At 45.1% G+C, this 23034-nt stretch overlaps 1 protein-coding gene across 1 annotated transcript in view; it reads left to right on the forward strand.

Annotated features, from left to right (window-relative positions):
* The first annotated feature begins 974 nt into the window (after positions 1-974).
* Positions 975-23034, forward strand: part of ADRA1D (adrenoceptor alpha 1D) — a 38294-nt gene continuing 16234 nt past the window's right edge. Inside the window, exon 1 of the mRNA XM_065735966.1 lies at positions 975-2174. Within this exon, the coding sequence (XP_065592038.1) occupies positions 1208-2174 (967 nt within the window). The 5' untranslated portion in view covers positions 975-1207. The remainder of the gene's footprint in view (positions 2175-23034) is intronic.

Here is a 23034-nt window from a genome sequence, read left to right on the forward strand (position 1 = left end):
GATGAGGGGTACACACCAACCTTGTAGGACATCATTCTGGTGGGATGCTGAAGATGGTGAATGAAGGGTGAGAGTTTCCTGCCTTGCAGGGAATCATTCTGGTGACACGCTAAGGCTGAGCAAGACTGCCAACCCTGCAGGGCATATTCCCAACGGGATGCTGAAGATGCGGGTGACACACCATCCCTTCCCAACAGCCTCCCGGCGGGATATAGAGACCGGGTCTGTGGCCCATTGGGTACCACATCCTCAACTCTGCCCCACACCTACCTCAACGACCCCTGGAGGGGGAGTGTTGGGGGAGAAGGGGGGAGAGGGATGTCCGACCTCGCTGCCGGGCAATCCCTGCGCTCTGCTGCTCCCTGGCGGCTGCGGGCGGCGGGACGGCGGCCCCCGGGCGCTGCCCCATTCCGGGGCGTCTGCATCCCAACGCTGCCTGAACCCCCGAGCGGCGACCGGTGATGCCCACGAACGTGCTCCCTCTCTCCCCGCAGCTGCCAGCCCACGCTGTGTGATGCTTCCCCACTCTCCCACGCGCGCCCGTTCCTTGGGGGTTCCTATCCCACCCCGTTCCCCTCCACCCCTGAGTGGGGTCCTGTCGCCGCGAGTGGGCGCCTCCACCCGAGTGGGTCCTGTTCCCGCGGGTGGGTGCCTGTCCCCCCCCAATCCCTTCGCCTCCCTTCGGGCTGTGCTACCGGCTTTGCCCTGCCCCGGGGTTCGCCTCGCCCCGTAGAGCCGCGCCGCCTCCTCCTCCTCTTTCACCTCCTCCTCCTCCTCCTCCTCCACCTGACACCCCTCGGACCGGCCCACCCCTCCTTCCCTCCCTTCGCCCCTCCCGGAGCTCTCTCGACCGAGCGGGGAAAGCGAACGGAGACAACCGAGAGCTGCTCAGCCGCTGCCCCAGCGCAGCCCCGGAGCATGCGAGGGCAGCGGGGGGGCCCCGTCCTCGCTGCCCCCCCCGGTGGGACGGCGGCAGGGCCGTCACGGGGAGGGGGGCACCGCAATCCGGCTTGAAGAGGGCTGGGAGATCCCTCCATCCCTCCTCCGTCCGTCCTTCCATCCCGGCTAGGGGGAGGCAGACCTTGCCCCAGTTTTTGGGGCGAGGTGCTGAGCGAGTCGTGGAGGGGGCTGCGAGGATCATGCCGGGGGGGCTGAGCCTCGGCATCGCTTTCTCCTCGCCCTCCATGGAGCCCGGACTTTTTTTACGATGACTTTCCCTGAGCTGAGCAATGGCAGCTTGAGTGGGAACAGGACGGGACAGAGCAGCCAGAACGGTGCCAACCGGTCCTGGGGGCTGCAAGGCGAGGATTCCCCCGAAGGCAACGGCACCACGCTGACTTTCGCCTTGGATGTGCAGGCGGTAGGCGTCGGGGTCTTCCTGGCTGTCTTCATCCTCTCGGCCATCGTGGGCAACATCCTCGTCATCCTCTCGGTGGCTTGCAACCGGCACCTGCAGACGGTCACCAACTATTTCATCGTCAACCTGGCCATTGCCGACCTGCTGCTCAGCACCACCGTGCTGCCCTTCTCGGCCACCTTGGAGGTGTTGGGTTTTTGGGTGTTTGGACGCATCTTCTGCAACATCTGGGCAGCGGTGGACGTGCTGTGCTGCTCCGCCTCCATCATGAGCTTGTGCATCATCTCCGTGGACAGGTATATCGGGGTCAAGTATTCCCTCAAGTATCCCACCATCATGACAGAGAGGAAGGCTGGGGTCATCCTGGTGGTGGTCTGGCTCTCCTCCATGGTCATCTCCATTGGGCCTCTGCTGGGGTGGAAGGAGCCACCACCACCAGATGAGAGCATCTGTAGCATCACCGAAGAACCAGGCTATGCCCTGTTCTCCTCCCTTTTCTCCTTCTACCTTCCCCTCATGGTCATCTTGGTGATGTACTTCAGGATCTATGTGGTGGCCAGGAGGACAACCCGGAGCTTGGAGGCAGGGGTCAAGAAGGAGAGGAATAAATCCATGGAGGTGGTACTGCGCATCCACTGCCGCAGCGTACTGGAGGAGCCTCTCTCCAGCACCAGGAGCAAGGGACACAACTTCAGGAGCTCCCTCTCTGTGCGGCTCCTCAAGTTCTCCCGTGAGAAAAAGGCAGCCAAGACTCTTGCCATCGTTGTGGGCGTTTTCATCCTCTGTTGGTTCCCCTTCTTCTTCGTCCTGCCTTTTGGTAAGTGACCCTGTCCCCTGTCCCAGCCAGAGCCCCTGGGGTCTTACTCCTTGGAATGAACTTTCAGGACACAACCTATGTGTGGAGATGAGGGAAAGGTAACATATGGCTCAAGAAACCAGACGTGAATTAATCCAGTTAATTAACACTTGTTCAGTATTTATTAATCGGAGACACATAATCCATCAAAGTATGCAGCCACTAGATAAAATAGCAATGAAAAAAAAAAGAATTGGTTTAATTAATTTATTCTGTATTCAGCACTTTAATTAATGAAGTTCAGGCTGGGGAGGCAGGAAACATCTCTTTATTGAACAGGCTGTAATTATAGTATAACAGCTCCCAACAGCTTTACAGTTCTGTCCCCGTTTTCCCTTCACCCCAGTTTTGGGAAGGGCTTCTGATCTGCCTCTGTGTGCTCAGGGCTCCCACCCCAGCTGGGAACTGGTCATGATGCTGGAGATGAGGGAAGTTTAACACTCCAAGGGACATGGCATCGTGGGCATGGCATAGTGGGGATAGGTGGATGGGTGGTGATGCTGGAGGTCTTTTCAAACCTTAAGGATTCTATGATGCTATGTCAGAGGCTGAAACATGAGCTATGCTCACTTCTCAGGATGCTGATGTTGTGTTGGGACCTGGAGCAGGACCAGGATTTACCTTGACTGGTGATGACTTTCGGTGTTCCTCCTCCCATGGAGGAATTCTCAGCTCCTGGCTATAGGTTCTCTGTTGGGGCTGTCTGCCAGGTTGTGCCCTAAAGTTTTGACAAGTCTCCTTCCAGCACAAACACAACACATGGCTCATGAAGTGCAGGGAAGCCAGAGCTTTTCACCACTGTCTCATAGGATAGCAGTCGTCAACTCAAGGAATCAGATTAATCATCTGGAGTGATGTAGCTAAATCAGGGGAGAAAGCAAAAGTCTTAAAATAACTTCTGAATGTGAACAGTGGGTTTTGCACAGAGCTCAGCAAAGCAAGGAAGATCTATCACACTGCTGGGTGGGAACTTTGTGTCCCACAGTCCACCACACTACTTGTGTCCGAGTAGGGAAACACTCTCAAGCTTTGCAGAGTTTTCACCCAGAGTGTGAGCAAGGACATTGGTGGCTTAGCTCAGGCTGTGTTAAGCTTCTATATCTATAAATCCCAAAATCTGAGAATACCTCAGTTTTTCTTTCGATACTGGGAGATTTTTGTAGTGTTTTGCATAGATATAAATATATTTTTTAATGTCATGTCCTCCCTTGAAACCCTTGAACCAGCTCCTGCAATTCTCTAAGTCACAACTGTTGCACTGAAGTAAAAGGAAAATGCTGATTTACGCCAGCTAAAAATCCAGGCTTCATTCCTTAAGTGCCTCCTGTGAACCCATTTTCTTCCTCCAAGTGTGCAAGTTCTTTATAAACACAGTTTTGATCTCTACTTCCTGCCGTATTATGTGCAGAATATAAACACAGCAGAAGTTCATTTATTTTGTGACTACAAAGTATGCTGCCTTTGATTTCACCCCCCTTTTATTAATTGCATTTTCCGATTCAAGTGGGCTAATCATTTAATGCTACCTAGGAGGAGAACAGAAACTTCTGCAAAAACCAATCTCTGATTTCACAGCTCAGGAGGTGGATCTGAAATTCAGAGAAATCAGTGAAGTTCATTGCAAACTGAGCAATTCTCTTTAGGGAGAAGATTGTAGATGGTTAAGTGGAATGGTCTTTGCAGTTGCTTGCTGGGCAAACATTAGAAAGTGTTCGGAGCCAACTGGAAATGTTATCAATGTATAAATGTAATGAAAGTGAAACACTGATTGGAAATTTACAACGCTTTTGTTTGAAGTTAAACATATTGTTCCAATTTAAGGAAAGGATGAATAGAAGTTTATTTTCAAAGTGACCATTCAGCTATGTTTCAACATGAGCTATCACATTAAAATGAAACGAATGTGCTCTATTTTCTTCTGAAAACATCAAAACATTTTGACTTTCCTATTCTCTTTGTCACAAGTTTGCAAGAAGTTATCATTGACTGTTGACCAACTGTTGCCTGAATGGGGATAAGTGATGAGAAAAGCCTCCCAGCTATGCATAGTGTGGGCTGAGTAATCAGAACATCTGCAACAGGCTCTGCCACCAGCATCTATGTTAGGCTGTGCACGTCTTTGCATCTTTCTGCAGCTCAGCTTCCACTTTAATTAAACAAAATGAATATTTATCACATCAGCGCTGAGAAACTACTACAGATTTTAAGTAACAGAACCTATGTATGTGCTGAGTGGTCTCAGTCGTTTCTCCACGGTTGAATAATCTGCAAACCTGCTTCTTTAAATCAGCTCTCATTTCTAAATACCTCCACAGTCTATTTATCAGCTGAGTAATTTAGCTCTTGGGTTTGTGATACATGTCCCCAAGCATAAGATGCCATCTCCAGGAGTTTTAACACAATTACTGGTTTGCATGGCTAATGAGATTTTTTAAGCTGCAGGTTGTTCAACAAGTGATGAAATCCTAATTACAAGACAGCTCTAATGGGCTGTGTCTTCTGCTGGGTGTGTAGTAGACCTCTACCAAGCTGCTTTGTCTGGTTATCTTGTGTGGTGGTTATGATTCATGCCAGGGTGCCTATTTGCTTAGCAAAGACCTGACAAGGGAACATAACCAGAGGTTTCTCAGAGATGCTGGACAGGTGTTTAAGGGTGTTTTGTACAATACAACTGATGTCCCTTTGGTTGTCTCACCAGTACCTCCTCCATCTCAGCTATAGAGACATGAGATATAACCTAGCCGACAAATTTGAAGTTTAATGGATGCAAAATGCCCACATGAGGAAAAGCTCAGTGCTGTATCAGCTCAAGCTTTTATTATGCACTGGACAATCTACACATGATCTCTCTTTTAAGAAACATAACCATAGAGAATTTGTTGTCTCTTCTGCTAATAAAAAACAAAGTTAGGTGCTAAATCTGTCCTCTCAGTAGATATTTACACAATGGCTGTAGGAAGCAGAATCCTCCATACAACCACTGTAGATAGTTATCTCCTTTCTCCAGTGTGATGCAAGAAGAGATATGTAAGAAAAGGAGGAGAATACAGCCCTACTTCCCATTCAGTGTCTAGGGGGCATAAAAAGATCCCAACTGGGACCCCAGCTGGGACCACAGAAGTGAAGGCAAAACCTTTCTTCATCATCACCCAAGGAGCATCCAAGAGGAACAACCATCCCTTGGGATCAAGTATGTAGCTGGGATGGTACCTCCTCAGTTTTTAACAAGAGTAGTCCTGTCTGGTTGATAGTTTCCCATGTTTGTTATTCTTCGGATTTGGTTTTGAGGGACATGGTTAGTGGACATGGTTGTGATGGGTTGATGTTTGGACTTCATGATCCCAGAGGTCTTTTCAAACCTTAATGATTTCATAAAATCAAAGCCAGTGTGAGAAACACACAACACCCGCAGCAAGTGCTATGCAAGGCCAAAGTCAACAATCTAAGGATCCCTTCACCCTGTCCCCCATCAAGCAGCAGCTTACTCAGACAAGGAATGACTTGAGGGATCCCTCAGTACAAGAAAAATCCTTAACTTACATTTGTCTAGAAAAATAGTATCCTGTTGTTTTTTTTTCTTTTCATCATGAATTAAAGGCAGGTACATAAACTGGGTTAAACCAAGTTTTCTTCAAGCCAAAACAAAATTACTTTTGTAGATACTGTTTTGCAGAGGGCAGATGTCCTTTCACAAAATATTTTGCAGAAGATGGGCTCACAGGGGCATAGCATTGTTCATATTTTGGAAACTAATTTGTAAAATAAATAATAGGGAGTACAGTGTGGGTAGAAGCATATTTCAGATGAGACTGAGTCTGTTCTGGTAGGAGAATCTAACTCTATTCTAGTAGAAGAGCATTTAGCATATTTTCCTAAGGAAAAACAGTGCTTATATCATCGTTCTATGCCTATGTGCATGTCAACCTTTCCCCACCCTCTACTGAACTCTTTCATCAATCTCAGTCACATTTAAGAAAGTGCTAAAGGTCTCCAGTGTATTAAATTCCCCCAAGTTTCATTAAAATGGGCAGATAGGCAAATGAGTGGAAACTTACGTACCCTTCCCCGTGGAAGGAAGATTGATGGGTTGGTGGTTGGATCTGATGACCTTTGAGATCTTTTCCAGCCTTAATGATTCTTTGATTCGATTCTACGATTGCAGAGTGAATTCTGCTCCTTTTTAGACACAAAAAAAAAAATTTAACTAAAAACACACATTTCCACAGAAAAGCAAACTTCTTTAATTCTGCTGTGCTCAGATGTACCTGAACTAAAGTGGAATTTGAGAGGAGGAGGATAAAAAATACACAGTTAGATACTTTGGTTGTAAGGACAATGCTTTGTATCTCCTGAAATATTCTGAGTCATGGTGGAAGTGAAAGAATTGGCATGGAAAAAGCAAAGGATGGAAGGATGGCTGCTTTGACCTGAAAAGGATTTTTGACTGGATATTGTGATGAACTGGAATCAAAGCATCAAATAAGACTGAAAGCAGAGCAATAGCAAGGGACCATTCCATCTGCCAAGTGTTCCCCATTGATCCTGAGCCATAGGAACCATACGTTCCTTAAAAATGCCAGCAAAATATAGACCCAGAGGCTCAAAATCTGTTCAGTGCCAGGCTCCAATTTGATTTACTGGACACCACCCAGGCTAAAGAGAAAATTCTTCTCATCTGCTTTCCACCATATGATTTTTCCATCAAATGGATTCATACCACATTAGAATGAATTAGTTAAATCATGGGGGATGGACAGACCTTCCATCCCATCTACCTGTCTCAGGGAAAGATTACTTGACCTTAAACCACGCTTTGTTGCAGCCTACCAGAATTTCATTTTGTGTGGCATGATATCTGGGATGTGCATGTTGGGTAAGGCAGTGGGACACATGGGAGTGTCTGGGTGTGCACACCCCATTGACTATGAGTGATTTGCATCTACCTGAAGATAATATAAAACAGTTTGTTGCACTGAGTGACGTGGTTTTGTGCTGTGGTCTTGATGACCGGACTTGATGATTTTAGAGATCTTTTCCAAACTTAAAGATTCTATGATGCTATGGAATTGCAAGCAAAAATTATTGTTTGGAGCCCAAATGAGTGCATGGCTCTTTCTGCCCATCACACTATGTAGAAGGCTGGAGACAGATGGATGTTTGTAATACATTTTTTCTGCCTTGTTACAAGAGATGCAGCAATCTGGACCTCAAATCACAACTTGGGCACCCAAGTTTAAACATATGCTCTTCCCTGCTTGGCCAAAGTAGAGTAGTGACTCAATGAAGTGACTGAGAATAGGACCCAGATCTCCCATGGTCTATATATGGGGTTACTGTGCTTCCATTCCACCCACTGCTCCACTAAATAAAACTATTTAGAACCAAATGTCTGTTTTTATATCACTGTGCCTTGACGCATCTGGAGGCAGTTACTATAATGGATGTACCCCAAACAGGGAAAAAAAAAAAGAGATTTTGAAAAATTTAAAGCTACTGTGATTCAGTGGGCAGAATGCTACAAATTCTCTCAACAGGAATTTTAGAACCAATAGGAAAGTATGCAACGTGACATTAAATGCATTTGTATTAAGCTGAGTTTGAATGGTTTATTATACTTAAACACACAAATCTTTGCCCAAGATATTATAGGAAGCAGCTTTCAATTACCCTGATCTATCTACATTAATTCATATCTGGATAAATATTTACTCATTAATTCTCATGAACTGGTTAATGGGATGTAGCAAAAATTACTCTTTGTCATGATCATGCAAGGCAGCTGCTTAATCTCCCTCAACCAGCTTGTTTTTAATTGGTTTTATCACAATGAACAGCATTAACTAGATCTTAGCAACCATGTCATGATAGGAAATTCTGTTGTAAAATGTTCGTACTACCTTTAGGCTTTAATTAGAGCTGCATTCACTTTAATGAATGCATACATCAGTTTTGCTCAAGGTTTTTTGAAAACTGAATGCATTTTTTCTCAGGAAGCAATGCAAATCAATTATTCAGGATTTTTACATGATAGCATTACTGTGCTTTATTCTAGGTAAGGTAGATAGGGCTGATAGTACCTACTGAGATTACTGGACTCCTCTCAAATAAAGTCCTACATTCTAGTGTCATATTTATTAGGGAAAGTTTTCCATTCCCACTGTTGGCTTTGGATGCCAACAGTGCTCTCTTCAGCCCATTGCTCCTCAGTTTTCTAAATAGGCAATACTGCAGAAGGTGTATTTTTAGGCTGCAGTTCGTCTCATCCTAATGTTCCTAACTAAAACAGAAACACGAAACCTTCTGACCTCAAAAGCACCAAGGGCTGTAAGACCAAGGGCTCAGGACTCCACATCCTAAATGAAGACATATTTTCAAATTGTACTGTTGCTAGGATGGTAAAATGGTTCTAAGGCAGCTTTGTCTTCCTAAAGATACATATATATATGTTAAGAAATATATATGTGTTTGTCACTGAGATAAGTACCTTCATAAATACACGAGGAAATAAATCATTCTGTCATCAGAGCAGGGCTGAGTAGGGTGATTTATAAAGCAAGGAGCCACATATTAACCAGTGAGGAGATGCTAAATAGTTTCGTTGAACTATTACTCAACTAAGAATCCAATTCTCCTTGGAGCTGGCATGGCAGGGACACTGCAGAGAGACTAGTGAAAAATTCTTAAGTTAAAACTCTTTAAACTTGAAACTAAACTAGAAACTGAAGTTTTGTAAATGTGCTTGCACTTTGACTTTGTCTATCCTTTGAGTCTTTAAATTTGCCATTTTAGTACTGTTCATTTAGAAGTTGTATTACATAGGTTGTAGGATAAAGTGTTTGGAAACCAGTATACACTTAACATGTTTTTAAGATAAACCCACAAATTCAAGCAATACTGATGAGGATAGGTGTTGTCTGAAGAAACAAGGTTCTCCTGCAGCCATGAGGTCAGGACAGCCATTCCTCTGTCACTGAGGTGGAGCCCCTCATTCACAGGAGTTCATTAATTTGGGTGAAGGAAATGGAGATGGAGAAGTGGAATGTGATGAGGGGATTAGGTGGAAGAGCATTTGGTATGGGATGCAGTGAGGCCAGCGAGCACATCTCTGGGAGCAGTTCTCCTCTCCATCAGTTCTGAGATCATAGGGCTTCAAGGCAACCCAAAACCAGAGGGCTTGCTGAGCTGTCTCCTCTCTCTCCCAATGCTCAAACCTCACAGGAGTGTTTCCAAGTGCCAAATGTCATTTATGGTCTCGCTTTTGCTTACATACCTGCTATTACACTGATTGTGGCTGGGAGGGTTTGAGGATTTGCAAGTGAGTGAGTTCATGAGGAATTCCTTCAGTATTAAAGCTCAGCAGCTGGATGCTTCCATGGGAGAAATGCTTTCTGATTTGGCAGTTAATCACCATTGGTATTTGCTGTAAATATTTCCTTTGAAGTGCCATTAGGGACACTGAGTTATGAGCACCTCTTCTTTGCCTTTACAAGCTCTTTCCATCCAGAGAGTTCTGAACCCTTCATACCTGTAACTGAACACACAACCCCAAACGTTGTTTACACAACCCCTTTTCTATTTCCTCCAGAGCAACTTGTTGCCACAGCAGTGCAAAAATGATGTGGTGGGTATTCACTAGTGTCATTGACCATCTGCACTCCAGGCTCATGAGGAGACCTGGCAGAGGTAAAATTCAGAGTCTCTCACACAATGTATGCTGGGGACAAACTTGTCTCAGTGGTGACAGCTCTACAGTTCAAAGGGCTACACAGGAACAAGGAGAATATGCACAGGTGGCCTTAGGGAAGGAAACAACACAGTTCATCATCATTCAGGGCTAGGGATACTGAGGCATTGCTTACAGACCTACTAGAATCATTTGGTAACTCTCCAGCATTGCTGACACACCAGTCAGCCACTTCTGCCTGTCCTACTTTCTCTTTTATAACTCTGCCTAAAAATCATCATGCTGAAACAGAAGACTGTACTTCTTGCACCATAATTTATGGGTGTGATTAGCCCAGGGATGGATGGATTTACTGGAGTGGCTGGAACAGGATATGGCTGTTTAGCTGCTCCTAATGAATAGCCTTTCTCTAAGAGTTCTCCTCAGCTAATGCATCTGGAGCAGAGCCAGAGAACCACCAGGTCTGGTGGCAGAAACCCAACTGTCAGCTCACTAAAGAGAGGGCATTTCCTCCACCCGGGAAGTTTCCAACCCGAAGCAATTCACAGCTCTGTCATTGAGGCCTCTGAGATGCAAATTTTAGTTTTACCCATGTCCAGTAGCTAGAAAAAAAAATAATAATAAAAATTGCAAGGGATCTCTGCAGTGAGAAATCTGTGCCCTGATCAAGTCCAAGCTGCGTGTCCCTTTCCTCGCAGTGGGTGCATTTATGACACTCAGTGAAAGGGGACCAGCAGGAGAGAACAAGGACAGGGCTATCCCCAGCCAGGCTGTCCAACACAGACCTGCCCTAAAAGCCTCCTTAAGCCATGTGGGCATGAACAGCTTGGTGTATCTACTACGTTCAGTGCCTGCAATCAGAACTGCCCCTCTTCTGCTCAGCAGTTTGTGTATTCATTGTAGCTACTAGGGTTTGTGATTTTCCCTACAAGATAAAGGCTACAGCAGATCACATGGTCGTCCTGTTTGCAGCCAGGGGTTGGATTTGATGATCCTTATGGGTCCTTTTTAATTGGGGAATTCTGTGATTCTAGATTCTCTGATCTCCTGGATAAAAGAGGTCCAAACATTCTGGCTACATTTCCTTGCAGAACAGTGGCAATGTAAGGTCTCAAGAGCCAAGATGGCACTGACAAGGGACATATGGCAAATGATGTCCATAATGGGGAAAAAAATATGTGGGGAGGCTCTGCAGGAGTTCTCCCATGTAAGGACTGATTATGCAAAGTCTGACTGAGCCACAGGCAGCCCCTGCTACAAAAGAAGGCAGCCCCAGCCTTTGACAGGGATGCTGCCCTGAAATTGGTTCCAGTGTGGAATCTATGAACTTTGTGAAACCATTTAGATATGGGAAAGCTCGCAGAGAAATTTCAGAAGGAAATTAATGTCTAAAGCCAAAAAAAAAAGAAAAATGAAAGGGTGATAAGTGGCATAGAAGCAATGAGAAATGGGGCGATCCTCATGTCGTGGTCTCTCCCCACGGCAATGAGCCAGGAGGGATATAAATCAGGGTGACCAATACAGGGATGGGCATTCTCTCTGCAGCAGAAGGATGGTCCAGAGTCAGACACTGCCATCTCTTTGTGCCAGGATGGGCCAAGGTGAGGGAAACTAAAGCCCAGGGGATCAGAACCACCTTCAAGGCCCTAAATCAACTGTTAGACCTGTCACTGGTGCTATTTCTTGCCCTGGGTGGGAGCACTCTCATCTGAGTTTCAGGTGGATGATCTGATGTGCACTCCTACCCACACATAATTTCAGAAATGCAATTTGGAAGGTCACACAGACATGACATGACACAAGGATGAAGACACCACCAGCTGCTCACCAACCTCTCATAAATGCAGACAGAGGAGGGCCTGCATTCAAAATAGGTGCCAGCTCTTGAACCTCTGCCTTTACAGTCTATTTCTCTTTGAGACACTTGTCAAACAGCACCAGAAAAGTTTTATAGCCATGAGCTATTTCTGTTCCCGGAATGCTTTCCACAGGAAAGCTGTGAGGATGTGCTGTGAAGGAGAGCAGGCAGTATGCCATGGGCCTGTCTGCCTCCCTCCATATTGCAGGGAGAACTTGGGGAAACAAAACAGAACCACTGCACATCATAGGAATTTCACAGTGTTGTCCTCTCAAAGAGCTGAGCATGTAGAGGCATGGAAGGCTGGATCAACATAGGAAGACTGCTATTTTTCCAGCATTCAGGCAAAGTAATCGAAAATAGCTGTGTAGATGTTGGTAGATAGCTTCTGCTATCCTACGAAGGAAATCAGAGAGAAGAGCCCCATTCCCCTTGCATCTGATCACCTCCCAGCCCACCCCACTCTCTCCTTGAGTTCCCTTCCATGAATATCTCCTTTCCATTACTCCCCTTCTCATCTATTTGATAAATAAGGCGTGTAATTGTTGCCAGTTTGCAGATAAGGAATGAGATAGATGGGACCAGACTCACAGGTGAAGACATCTACATATGGCTGTCTATGAGTAGGTGTCTGTGGGTGATCCAGATGTCTCACTGCAGCAAGAAGATTGGAACTAGATGATCTTTGAGGTCTCTTCCAACCCAAGCCACAATATGGTTCTATGATTCTGCAATCCTACCATCTCCCACTATTGTCCATGCGAGTCTAGAGAGTGAGAGCACTAACCAGAGGTGGAGTGCAATTTTGTTCCTTAAGATGGATGTCCAAGATGATAAGCAAATTTATGGAGAGATTGAGTGAAAGACAAGACCTAGAGAGAGCCCTGCTAATTCTGAAGCTGAGTCTTAAAAACAAATAAGTCACTGCTGCTTTCCTCTAATACAGTGTATCCATGAAGAGTCAAGTTGCATTGCTGTCAAGCACTAAATGCCACTCCTAATGTTTCAGTTCAGGAAAAGTAGAAAAATGTATAGAAGTATTTGAAAGGAGTGCTGAGTCCGGGAGAAGAGCATCTCAGTTATTTTGCTGGTGTGATCTGCCTGTTTCTCTTGTAGGCTCCATCACTTGTGCACCAGTCTGGGCAACTAGGACCCATTTGGCCAACAAAGATGGAGAATATGGAGACACTTGTCAGTGGTGGGTTTAGCTTCACCACTGAGGAGATATGCTTTTAGTAAGGCCGTGCTATTCTCTCATGTGAACAAAGCTTGTCCCATCACAGCTTTTAGTCTTTGCTCACTTGCTCATACTCACTACATGTGTACATACTCACTACGTGTGTACTACATGACATGAGAAGCAGATCACAAAACAGCACTCAGGATGTGCAGGCTCCTCCTGGGTTTCATTAGCATTCCTTGATGGCCCCAGCAGGCAGTGTGGCCACTGCTCTCCTACAGGATGGATCCCCCTAAAGTTCAGGGGAACTAGGACGTGGGTGGTTTCATTTTTCTGCTGCAATGATAGGACAAGGGAAAGCATTTGCACTGAAAACAGAACTTTCCCTATGCCTGAGGCTCTTTGAGTTAAAGGAAGTGAGGGTAGGGGGCTGAGTGGAGATTGTTTATGTTGAATGTGACCGTCTCAATTTATTCCACAAATCCAGATGGAAAAGGTCTGTTCCTTCACTCTCCACACTTCTGCTGCATATCCCTCAGCGTACACATGGAGAAACCTCAGGTCATTAAATTAGCAGCCTAATGGACTGAACAAAAATCATTTGCTCCAAAAAGAGGCACTTTCCGCCCCAAGCAGGACAGACTGACTCTCAGCAGAATTCAGACAAGTCTTTGAAAGGCATATAGTCAGATCAAGTCCACAGTCCCACCGAGTGCTTTGGTAGTCCCTCAGGTACCTTCTTCCTTTGTTGCTCATCATCTTCCCTTCACTTGTTCTCCTCCTGTCCATACTTTGTTCTGGTGTGTACAGACTACAGGCAGCTGTGGAAAAGAGTGATTGCTCCTGCAGATCACTATGTTGTATAATCCCATTCAAAATCAAATGTAGAAATTCATGCATGTCCCATTCCATGGCCTTTGTTGCCAATGCTTTGGGGAGGCCATTCTGGATCTTACATCTCCCAAGTGTAAGAAAATTTACTGCTTGCAGCAGGAATATATCCATGCCTCATCTGTAATCGTTTCGATTTTTTTTCACCATATCACCTTTTTCTCATGTGATTCTGTTCTCTCTTTGGATTTCTCCCCTTAGCAGACAGGGGGTCAAATGTCTTCTTCCCTTACAGCCCCTGTTTTGCTGCACTGAACAAACTAAAACTCATCTGTCCTAATGGGCTTCCTTTTGCTTTTATCACTCATGTTCTTCCACTGGTCCAATTGGATTTCCTCTTCTTTAGAAGATCACAGGTAATCTGGATGCATTTAGAACATACTCTGTGCCCATGATCAACTTCACATTCAATCCTTCAAAAAAGCACAGACCCAAGGAGTCTCTGGGCAAGCAGTACTTTGTGGTAATGTTACTGTTAGCAATGGCAATGGCATTTGGTTTCAGACTAAAAGAAGAGAGATTTAGGCTGGATGTAAGGAAAAAGTTCTTTACAGGAAGGGTGATGAGGTCCTAGAACAGGTTGCTCAAAGAGGTGGTGGATAGTGCATCCCTGGAGACCCTCAAGGTCAGGCAGGATGTGGCTCTGAGCACCTGATGGAGCTGTGGGTGTCCCTGTTCTTTGCAGGGAGTTGGATCAGATGGTCTTTAAAGGTCCCTTCCAACTCAAACTATTCTATATTTCTATGAGATCACACCTTCCATCTGGAGGAGAGTTGCAGAAGGTAACAGCCTTCAGTCTGTTGGTGGCTGTCCTTTGCAAATGACACCATGCAGCCATGGTGTTTGATGCTCTGTTAGGTCAACATTGGGATTTAATTATGGCACAGAGATCACTAATGAAGAGTGTATGAACAAACAAATAGATGTCACCTTCTGCCTCTAAGTATGTGCTCAGGATTGTACCAGATGGTTCATTTCGTGAGCTGGTCCTGTTCACTGCCATTCCACTTCATAAGAGGCTCTCCAAAGGACTCACCTGCCAAAATCAGCTGAAAACAGCTCCCCAGGCCACTGCTGGAGGCACATCTCAAAGCCATGAGACATTTTCAGGCAGTGCTGAAATGCAGATTAAGAATGCTGCTTTGCTGTCAGATGTGAGTCATCATGGTCACCATAGTGACTGGGTCAAGCACCTCAGAAAAATGATATGGGAGTCAATATTTCTTTCCCCATATCTATTTCTTGCCACTCCCAGCCTAGAAATAATCTGTGCTCTGAGGATGCAGCAGTTTGCCAGGCTTCAAGAGGGTTTCATAGAACCATAATGTCATTAAGCCTGGGAAACACTGCTAAGATCATCAGGTCCAACCATCAAACCATTGCTACTGTGCCCTCTAAACTGTGTCCCTCAGTATGACATCTACCTTTTTCTTGAAAGCCTCCAAGGATGGTGATTCCACCTCTGGGCAGTCCATTCCAGTAATTTTATTCAAAACCATTTGCATTTGAAGTGTGACAGTCCAGGAGAAATCATTTCTGAAAGGAAAGAAAGGTTGGGTCAGCAGCATGTGATTTCAGAATCTGATTTCTCCCATCTTTTCCCATCAAGTAATCCATTAGTAAAGTTCTCAAGTGGACTGGCACTGGGAGCTAGCCTGGGCTGCACTAATGCTAACTCCCTGCAATACCAGTGCTCATGTACCTTCAGCAGCATCCAGCACCCAAGCGAAAGGGAAAGCTTTTGCTCCATCAGAAGAGAGAGCAAAGAATCTCAGGGTCAAAAGCCTTCCTTGGATTTAGGAATGTCTTGCTACCCCTGGTAACCCTGTGTTTATACCTGGCCACACAGCCCCATCCTCCCATGCCTACATTCCTCCAGAAGTGCTGTTTCCATTCAACCTTGAATGACTCCTTCACCTGACTTGTTGCTAGGGTGGCCACTCAAGAAAGTTTCAGCTTGAGAAAGTTTTCGCTTGACTTCATTCTCCTCTTGGTTATCTTAATTTCTTGTAGTTCCCTTTCATTCCTTACATGAAAAAGATATTTTTGCAGGTTTGGATAGGTAAACTGGAGTTTGAGTCTTGCAGACTTTGGCAGAGCCAAAGGACACCACGGTTGACATCGGTGCTAAGCCGTGCCTCTATCACTCCAGTACTGGTAAGGAGTGAAAAGCATCCCAACAGACAGATGTTTCTATTACATTTGGGAATGCTTGCAAAACCACACAGAAAAGCCTACAAATGAAAAGCAAACTGAGCTGTTTGTTGCCATTAACAATGAACAAAAACAGACAAACAAACAAAATAGCGAATACAAGAATGTGATCATTTGGGAACATTTCATTTGTTATTCCTACTAATAGAAGCCTATTTTACTGCAGCAGCATCCCTGAGCATCCAAGAGCTGGAACTCCTATAGCAAAATGGTAGCTTCTCATTTCATGGTTTTTAGAGCTTAACTGTGCAAATGCCCACCATTAGGATAACACAAGTGACCCACAGCAGATGCACAGAAGAGAGTCACGCAGAAAAAAATGTGCGTGTTTTCAGCAAAAAAAAGTTTGTTAATGATGTAACTAAACTACCCAAGGGAGATCCTGAAGGTTGGTGATGGTCTTTTAGCAGCAGGTTTGGGATCTAGTGAAAGAAGGTCATCCAAAGAAAATTAAACTGTATTTCAAATTGGTCCACGATGTCATATTTCATTTTTTGTTCTGATTAGGCTTGATTTTGTTTCTAAAATGAAATATTCATTCCAATACGACATGCTTTGGCATTCCTGTTCCCTGACCTCAAAAGAAAAGTTTTCTTTATAAATGGTTCAAGAACGAAACTCTGCATTTGACTTTCACATCTAATTCCTCTCTCAACTGCTGTGCCCAAAACACTTTTACGAGTATGTCCTACACGAATATTTGCAATGTCTCCCCTAAACCCAATCTTCACGCTTCTCAGTGAATGAAACAGCCAACCAATATATTTTTCCCCCTGTTCTCATCAGATATGGGTTTTTCTTTTTGTTAGTTTTGTTTTGTTTTCTGGCAGGCTGCATGAGAGTGGTGTCAAGAGAGATATCCTGGTACTGCTTGGAAAACACTTGGGAATCTCTGTGTATAAAGGGATTAAGAATACTGGAGAGTGAAGTGGACATACGGCATTGCTATGGACAACCATGACATTTCCTAATCATACCCAATTTTCAGTTTCCCTTTGGAGAACAAGTGCCAGGCTGGAATCTACCTTTGTTGATCTGTCTATTCCAGAATTACTGTAAGCAGTCTCTTTCAAAGGACTCCTAGTGGCAGAGCGAGAAAGGATGTCCTTAAAAGAATAATCACCCTTGAGCTCTCTCAAATCCCAGGCAGGAGGGGTCAGTCTGACATTCTTGGCTCACAAGTTGAACATGCCCTTGGCTGTGGAAGCAGTATCGGGGGCCAAGGAAAGCAGCATACTCCAAGCTCTGTGACAGGGACAGCTTGGTATGGTGCTGTGTTGGCTGAAGGGGATTGTGAGCACATCGTCTGCACCATGGATACTCAGGGGAGAGAAGGGGGAGAAATGGGACCAGACCACTGTGGAGTGTGCCACAGGCAAGCTACAGGGAGGAAACAGATGTTTCCCATTGAGAAACAGCTGAAGACCCCAGTGGAGGAATAGTTCAGGGAACAGATGCTTTGCAGTAAAACATGTCCCCTTCCGTGTCTTGGGACCTTGCCCACTGTCATACCACTAGAAACTTATTCAACCTCAAGTTCTATCTACAAAGCACTCTGTGTATAGAAATGACCCAGTTCCACTGCTCTTGTGGACAGGAAAACTTAGGGAGGGCTCAAGGTACACCCCAAAGAAATCCTGCACAAGCAGGGAGCAGGTTGTCATCCTCCAGATTCATCTGTTCATACTGCACCATGCCCCGGTTGTTGGTGAATGTTGTTGGTCATGCTCAGCCACATAGCCAAGTTCTTCCATGTTATCTAAAAATCCTTCTTTGGGGCTCTGAATATTCATTGCACCCTCACACCTTTTAATGTGGGCCATAGCTGGGACATCTCTGCCATGAGAGATGAGGAACAAGGGCAGGTTCATGATCCTGGAGTTCCTCAGTTTCCCCTGGGAGCCCTGACTTTATCTGCAGAGTCCATCCACAGATTGCACCATTTCCTCACTCTCGAAGTGAGCATCCAGGGATTTCTCTGTGCCAAGGCATCAAAGAGAAGGTGATGACCTTCTGTCTTGTGCAGCTAATTGATACCAGGGGTCCTTGTTCCTCAGGGAGGTCTCTGTGGGAGCCAAGCTAGGGGAGGTCAAAAGGAATGGACAGAAGATGTGGATGACATGAGTGTACCAGAGAGTGAGGAGAGCAGAGAGCACCTTCACCCTGGGGAGAAATCTCCCAGTTGGTCCAATGGTTATCTGCTTCTCTGAGGATGAATTCTGTGCACATTTGTCAGCCAGTGCTCAAGGGAATATCTCATGTCACCGAAGTTCTTCCTCTTCTTGTTCCAATAGCCCAGTGCAAGGGCCAGAGAGACTGTCATTTCTGTGACCAGGAGAATATGGCTTAGAGGGAAGTCATGCTCCCTTTCCTATCACCTCCACAGAGTCACTGTAGGATGTTCTGCAATTCAGCAGCGTGTATCAGTGCTTTAATTTTTCAGGGAAGCAGAGGTTACCTTAATTGAGAGCTCAGGTGGGGAATTTTGCCCTAAGATAATCTGAAAAATATTGTCTGTTTGTTAAGGCATGTTCTAGTCTTCAACAACTGAAAGGTCTCTCTTCAAATGAAAACCAAAATTGCCTTGGCACAGAAGCATTTTAACCTCCCTTCTCATCAGCAATCATAAGAGTGACAAACCTTAGTTTGCTAATGCTTACCTCAGTTCTCTTCTTCCAAATCAACAGCTTAATTCTGTGTGCAACCCAGCATGGTTGGAAGTGGAAGTATAGCCTTTTACAACAGTCAGAGCTGCAGTGCTCAGAGGTCTGATGGCATCCACGCTGCTGCAAAGCACAAGCACGTTGGTCAGACCTGCATATATTTCCACTTGCAAAGCTGAAAATAGCTATTCTGGGTACAAAATTGGCAGCTTAACTGTCTGCGGGTGATTGATTGGCATCTTTCTGTATTGAATTGCTAGGAAGTATGTGTGGTACGTAAGTGAGGAAGGAGGAGTTAGAAACAAGAAAAGAAAACCAGTAGGCAGAAGTTATAACTGGAGAAAATATGTATTTGTGCAACCTCAACACCCCTCCTTCCTTTATGCAGCCATGGCAGAAGTCTTTGCACTCTGCAGTGCCAATATCAGGAAAAGCAAACCATTCCCTTTTGATCTTCTCATATTATCTGGGGTGCGGATTCAGCCTTCTGCACACCTGTGAAGCACAAATCATTCTCCTGGCTGAAATTACACAAAGTAAGAGAGTCATAGAATCAGACCATGAGAGAATCAATCACAGAATGGCTTGGGTTGGAAGGGACCATACAGACCATCCAGTTCCAATCCCCATTCTGTGAAGAAGGCTGTCCCCCACCAGATCAGATTGCCCAAGGTCGCGTCCAGTCTGGCTTTGAACACTTTCAAGGATGGGGCATCCACAGCTTCTCTTCCTCACTGCACTCTGAGTAGAGAATTTCTTACTAACATACAACCTAAATTTCCCTCCTTCTAGCTTAAAGCCATTCCCCCTTGTCTTATCACTACTAGACCGTGTGAAAAGTCAATCCTCCTCCTGCTAATAAACTCCCTTCAGGGGAAGCATTTAAGCAGGAACTCAGGAGATTCCCAAGTAGTGCATGTGGACTCTGGCCGACAAAGGAGGGTTTCATTGGGAAATGCCAGTTGGAAAACTAGGTGGAAATGTTCCAGGTTTAACAACCTCTACTTCAGTCTCTACTGGTAGCTCCAGGGCAGCACTCTCATGCCAGGTTCCCATGGTTTTCTTACCATGCAACCAGCAGGCTGAAAATCTTGGCAGTTCTGTACTAACCCAGTGAAAACTCCTGGATTCAACACAAGTAACCTGGAAGCCTTGAGTACCTTGGCTCCAGAGTGAGCTTTCTAGTGCTTTGAGGTTCCCTGGTACCAACATGTTAATTTTGGAGATATTAGGATACTCCAGCTTGAAAAAGCTACAGACTACATGACTTCCATTCTCTGATCTCCCATTATGCTCAAACTATGGAAAGCCTGGGGAATACATCTGGGCAAGAACTTTACATCTTCTGAATGCCAAGACTGGGAAGACTTGAGAAGAGGGAGTCTGCCCAGTGGTGTACATCTGTCAAGTTGTGTCTGGCTGTTGGCATGACTGTCTCCACAGATTAATAAGCATTTCTGCCTCAGCTGGTAGTTCTCAGGGTTGCAGAGATCCATCGCTTGTAAACAACATTGAGCATTGGAGGTTCTTGGAATTTGTTTATTTCTTTTTAATTTATAGTTCATCGGAAATTTTCATTAATTTTTTTATTGCTTTCTGTTTTGGGAAGAAAGAAAATATCAGACTGAAATTTCCCACAAACCAGACATCTGGATTTCCAGAGAACATTGCTTCTAAGCATGCACTGACACTCTGCAAAAGCTGGTTCTTAAAATCCCATCTTTTCACATTAAAATCATGGGGATTTGTGTCATTGGCTTCATAGAAATATAGATGACCAAGGCTGGAAATTATCTTAAGATATGATCTATTCCCTCCCTTTACTTCAGGTCAGAGAAGCTGGATTTGGCCTGAAACAGGTTGTCCAGTGAAGTTGTGAATGCCCCCTTCCTGGAAGCATTCAGAGTCAGGCTGGATGGGGCTTTGAGCAACCTGGTCTAGAGGGAGGTGAGAGGTGTCTGGAGGGGAACTTGGTGACCTGAAAGGTCTCCTCCAATCCATTTCAAATCCATTCCTCCAATCCAAAACCATTCTATGATTCTGTGAGTATTTCCCTTACTCGGGAATTCCTGGTTGCCCTGACACTACAAAATTGGTTCCAGTGTACATCTGCTTTTGTCACCTCATATATTTCAAGTAGTGCCTGTGTCATTGAAGATCTGTTAGATACAGGTTACCATTGAGGAAAAAGCTCTAAAGTTCACCAGCAGTGCAAGTTACACTATATATTGAAAACTGACTCTAAATTCAACTCCTTCTGAATAATTCCAGCTTTTGCAAAGCTTGCCTCTTCTTCCCCAGTCTTTGTAAATGGCTCTTTTTTCTCCTAGGAGTGTCCCTACACACAATATAGATATGAGCATCCTTTCCCTGAGGCTGATTGTCTCATGGTATGAGTTAGTTTAGAAGATGGGCATTAGCAAGGAAGAACTCTCAGCTGATAATCCCATTCCTTTACTGAAGCAGCATCAAACATCTGTCCATGTTATTCCCTAAGCATGGAGTAAGGTCACATCTGCTGAACAGCTTACTCCTTTACTTTCCAGAGGAGAGTCAAATACAGCACCTCCCCATGTACTTCTAAGTGGGGAATCACATAGATTTCACGGGCTGTGAGAAGTAGGTTGCAATGGAGTGGTGAAAATTCTGGTTGTAAGTTAGCCCTTAGGTAGCCACGTGGTTATGTGTAGTGTTTGGAACAAAATTAGCTATACTATCATGGAAAATTCATCTGTGGATGGAGTGATTTGAGCATTCCAAGTAAAATGGGGGAGTCCAGAAATCCTCTGCAGTGCTTTGGAAGTCTTCACCTCCAGATACATGAGGTTGAAATGCCATGCCTCATGATGGGACCCCCATAGAAGCACAGCGGCTCAAATGATTTCCTTCATCCCCTCCATTCCATGCACACCAAGACCATTTGGTTTCAAGAATGTGGTTTAGTTAGAGAAGCATAATGGTTTTTTTAATCATCCAAGGAACTTCTGGCTGCAAACAGTAATTACTACCCTCGTTCCCTGCTATCTTGGGTCATGCACTTCTGAAGTCAAAGCATATGCTGAGAAGTGTGGTCTCTCTGTGTGATGCTACATGGCCTGATATGTAATTGGGAGATAGCAGCCATCAGCATAGGCATGATTGGAAGAGCTGGAATCAGGGGATTTATCTGCTTTTGTCTAGTGACAAATGTCTGGAGGTCACTCTGTGTGTCATTATCATGCTTAGCCCAACAGAGCGTTCAACATCCAAGGTACACTTGCTATAAAGCATATTTATTAAGGCACTGATGAGCCATGATTGCTTGTCAGGCAGTAGAGAAGAGGTCAAGCCAGGCTCTGGTATAACTTTACAAAGCCTCTTAGAGCTGCAGATGGCTCCTCAGCATAAGAATCTGCTTCTCCCAGAAATGGGTTCAGTGGCCACAGAGAGAGATCCTGCCAGGGTGACCTGAGGATCAGACTCCTAGAAAGGAAGATTGTTGAGAAGCAAGCACAGTTTTTCACATCCTTGTGCTCCCCTCCTCATTCTACCATCCATCCAACCAGCACTGCATCTCCAGCTGGAGATCTAGTACCAAGGAAAATACATTTCTTTGCAATGCTTTCCAAGATACTCCCTGAAATAAGAGTCATCCCCATCTCTTGTAGTCTTATGACCACATCCCTCCCAAGGATATATGAAGCTCAAGTCTCAGACACTGCTCTTCCACACTCATGTTCACACTTTCAACCTGTTTCTTCTTTCTTCAAGGGGCTGAGAAATCCTCCTGAAGGGAAAATAGTACATTTCTAGGGGAACATCAAAGAATCTGTGATACCTTCCTATTGTGGCTTACCTTGAAGACTTAGGCTGGTTTCAGGCCAGCTAATTCCACTTTTGAGACTCTCAGCAGACAGCATGCATTGAACAGGGTTCAAAAAGCAAAGGAAATAAGGTTGGGTAAGGAGCAATCTGGTAGAGGTCAGGAGATAGGGATATTATTAGAAAAACCCATTTCCACTGAACACTGCAACAACAATCTGCTCCCTCGGTGCCTCCAGAGGACCTTATCCCCATTCCCAATGGGCTGTGAGTCCCTAAAGAAGAGCAGAAGATCAGGTACCAGATGGCACAGTGCAATGATATCCCAGGCTGCTCTCACCAGTGCCCTGAGTCTCCAGATCTGCCCAACAGTGCTAGTGTATGATGTGCTGATTTCCTCATCAGCACAAGAAATGCAGCTGTAATGCTGCAGGAACCAGCATGAACCTGTTGGAAGCTGCCTCTGGTCTCTGCTGATGGTATCCAAAGGGATGTGCAAACATTGCCATCAGTGCCAACAAGTGACAGCC

The sequence above is a fragment of the Cyrtonyx montezumae genome, unplaced genomic scaffold, assembly GCF_038088225.1.
Source record: "Cyrtonyx montezumae isolate F1298 unplaced genomic scaffold, pur_monq_1.0 scaffold_2, whole genome shotgun sequence".
NCBI lineage: Eukaryota > Metazoa > Chordata > Aves > Galliformes > Odontophoridae > Cyrtonyx > Cyrtonyx montezumae.